The sequence below is a fragment of the Apaloderma vittatum genome, unplaced genomic scaffold (genome assembly GCF_000703405.1).
Source record: "Apaloderma vittatum isolate BGI_N311 unplaced genomic scaffold, ASM70340v1 scaffold13323, whole genome shotgun sequence".
Classification (NCBI taxonomy): domain Eukaryota; kingdom Metazoa; phylum Chordata; class Aves; order Trogoniformes; family Trogonidae; genus Apaloderma; species Apaloderma vittatum.
Window position 1 is genome coordinate 99,980 of NW_009708817.1, and position 3,233 is coordinate 103,212.

Genomic DNA, 3,233 nt, shown 5'->3' on the forward strand with positions numbered 1-3,233 from the left:
CCGTGCATTTCACTCTCTGCAGGCCCTTCCCTTCCCTTCCCTTCCCTTCCCTTCCCGTCCCTTCCCTTCCCTTCCCTTCCCTTCCCTTCCCTTCCCTTCAGGCAGAGCAACTCTCCTCCCCTAAGAGGAGGTGTTGAAGCACTGAAACAGTGCTTCAGATCCTGTGCCCTGAGATATGTCGCTTTTGAGCAGTGAATTAGTTCTCCCTGCCTCGGTCAGCGAAGGGAAACTGATCTCTGTGCATCTCTAGCCAGTGATATACTGGTCCAGAAATGTCACGTTTAATTAATAAATGACTTCAGGAAAGGATTGCAAGAATGAGTTCAAGTCTGGGAAGGCGTGCCTTCTAAAGAAGGACTGAAAGCAGCCCATCAGAGGGAAAGTGTCCCAGTGAAGAGGATCACAGTCTAAAATAGCTAAACAAGAGAGGCGTTTCTGGCAGGGCGTACAGCTCTTCAGAGCAACAGAAAAAGGCAGAACAAGATGTAGTGCTTAGAAGTGGAAATAAAGCTCCCTTAGATTTAGGCACCTGTTGAATTCTTCATTACTTACGGCTTTTAAATTAAGACAGGATCAATTTATAAACCAGAGTATATAGACTGGATGCAGATGTTCTTAGCGAGCTTCTTTCACAAGTTGTGTGCAGGAGACTTTTTTTTTCTGCTCATAAAAGCGTGTTATAAAATCAAGGTCGTTCCATGGGATAGGGGTTTGTTGGAGTTCTCTTCTTTTTTAATCTTTCATCTCCTTCCATGGTTAGGACTTGGTTTTCTGTGAGCTCTGGTCCCTTAATGGGCGAGTAATTTGTGTTTTCCACCAATCCCGTGTAGTCAGACTCATTCTGTGTGACCTGACTGAGCTGTCATGTCCTATGAGAGGAATGGAGACCAAACTACAATATCTTGGCTATGGACAATTTTCTTAATGTGTCTTTGTCGCCTTTCACGAGCAGAATCGCAAATTTTGGAGAAAAATATGAAGTGGCTAGAGATGGAGTGGAAGGGGAGGATGTGTGACCTTTCATACGGATGCGAACTAGTTATGACTTAGGAAACAAAACAGTGTCTTTATCATGGAAAACCCACAATATCCCAGGCTACAGCAAGGACCTTGTGGGGAAGGCTGGTGGTGCTGAGCACGTTACGCTCTGCAGGCAGCGTTGAACTTCACTCTCCTCATCAGGCAAAATACATACGGGCTGAGGGGCGAGAGAAAATCATCTTGTGGGCAAAGCTGTCAGTCAGACCCCGCATTCAGCGCTGCCTAGAAGAGCGTGGACAGACCGAGCTCCCTCCCCTCCACACCCACCAGCAGGTTCTTACTTCACGTTCCTTATGGTTTTTTTTCTTTCCCTTTCTTCTTTGCAGTATGTGGTCATTCCGACACGCCGTGCAACCGCCGTGGCCTTGCAGAGCTTCACGTCGCACCTCCTGGGAGACGCTGGCAGCCCCTATCTGATTGGATTTGTAAGTGCTCGCAGCGGGCTTGGCAGGGCTGCGGCCCGTGTTTGGTCGTATTTACTAACTGCTTATCTAAAATGCCAAGTTAAGCCGTCGTGAGGAAGGCAGGCCTGTATTTATCAGCAGAACGGGAAGCCGTGCGGCACGATGCGACTTTTTAACATGCTGACGTTATTGGCGTTATTGACGTTATTGCAGTTCAAACCCGAAAGAACCACTTGGGTGTGAGAAGTGACCTTCTAAATCTTTTTAGCCTAGGGCATTTGTAACGTTTATAGGCAGCTCTGAAATGGGAGAGCAGTTGCTTCTGTGGTGTGAACATAGAAAAGATCTCTAAGATCGTCAAGGGCAGTTAGAAATTAGACTGGAACAGAGTCGTGGGAGGGTTAACTGTTAATCTGGTCTCATAAACCAAATATCCATTTATCAGTAGCAACATGCAGCTGTTCTGACCTGCTGATATTTTGGTTTGTGTCATAACAGATGACAGTGTAAAACCCGCGGCCGGACGAGTGTGCGTGTTTTGAGGTTTTTATTAGTATTCCTTTCGGGGGTGTATACACTGAGTTTTTATTATTTTATTTTATTTTTATTGCTGCTGCAATTGTTGGCCTTGGTCTGACTGGAGATGCCCTTTGTTATAGCACTGTGGTCCCAGCACAGAGCAAAACAAAAGACCTTGCTCCAAAAACGGGCAGTCAGGGAACATCCACAGCTGAAAATATAACACCTGGAAAATTTAACGAGAAATCTAGAGGGACCCTTCTGATGCGTTGAGTTCCAGAGAACATGGATCATCTGTTATTAAATGTTATAGCTTCCACGTAGAACCCTAAGTGTTGCTGCTGCTGCGGTGTTGAAGGAGCTGCAGTTTTCCAGTGAGGTGACTGGGGTGTTCACTAGTCCCATCACCCGCGACACAGAACTTGGATGTGCTCTTCCAGCTCAGCCTTGCTGGGTGACACAGCTGCTGGGTGACATGGAACTTTATTTTTTTTTGTTTGTTAAAACTCTCGTTTCTCATCTGTTCATCTCAAAGACACTGTTGTGTATATCTGTACCTATTTTTTGTGTATTTAATTTTGTAGAGATGTATATTTAAATAGACGTAAATATTTACACTCCCCAAAATGCCGTAGCTGCTCTGTAGCCCTCTGAAGCCTACATGAAGAAACAGGGACAGAGAAGGCTGAAACAGACCAGACAAACAAGAAACATCTCAAGGGAATAAATACGTACAATTTGGCTTACACTTAATTTCCCTCAATATCCCGGATGGCTTCTGTGCGTCCCTGCTTTTCCTTACGGGAGGAATGGAGGAATGGCGAGCACCCCGAGTGATTGCAGTTCAACTGGAAAGTTGCCTAAGGCTCTTTAGTGCTACAGATTAAAAAAAAAAAGAAAAGAAAAGGGGAGACTTTGGTTGTAGAAAATAATGTGCCTTACCCTTCTGGTATTCAGAGATCAAGGAAGTTGTGAGTTACTTAAGGATGCCCACCCGAAAAATGCTCAACCCCCATTTAACAGCTGCCTGAGGCTTTCTTTAGACTGGGAAAATATTAATTATGATTTTGAATTACTCTTTTCTAAGTCTGTGCTTGTTGGGCAGTTCACATCTGAGAGACTGCTCCGGTCCAAGGCTCTGTGGCAGGAATCACAGAATCAGAATCACAGAATCACAGAGTCACAGAATCACAGAATCACAGAATGTTGAGGGTTGGAAGGGACCTCAAAAGATCATCTAGTCCAGCCCCCCTGCCAGAGCAGGATCAC

General features: G+C 45.3%; 1 protein-coding gene across 1 annotated transcript in view; it reads left to right on the top strand.

The window, feature by feature from the left end:
• The window catches only part of SPNS2 (spinster homolog 2 (Drosophila)), a gene marked incomplete at its 5' end in the record, with an annotated part of 77,002 nt that overhangs the window by 65,354 nt on the left and 8,415 nt on the right, over positions 1–3,233 (top strand). The window contains one exon of the mRNA XM_009866699.1: positions 1,368–1,466. Coding sequence (XP_009865001.1) covers positions 1,368–1,466 — 99 coding nt within the window. The remainder of the gene's footprint in view (positions 1–1,367; positions 1,467–3,233) is intronic.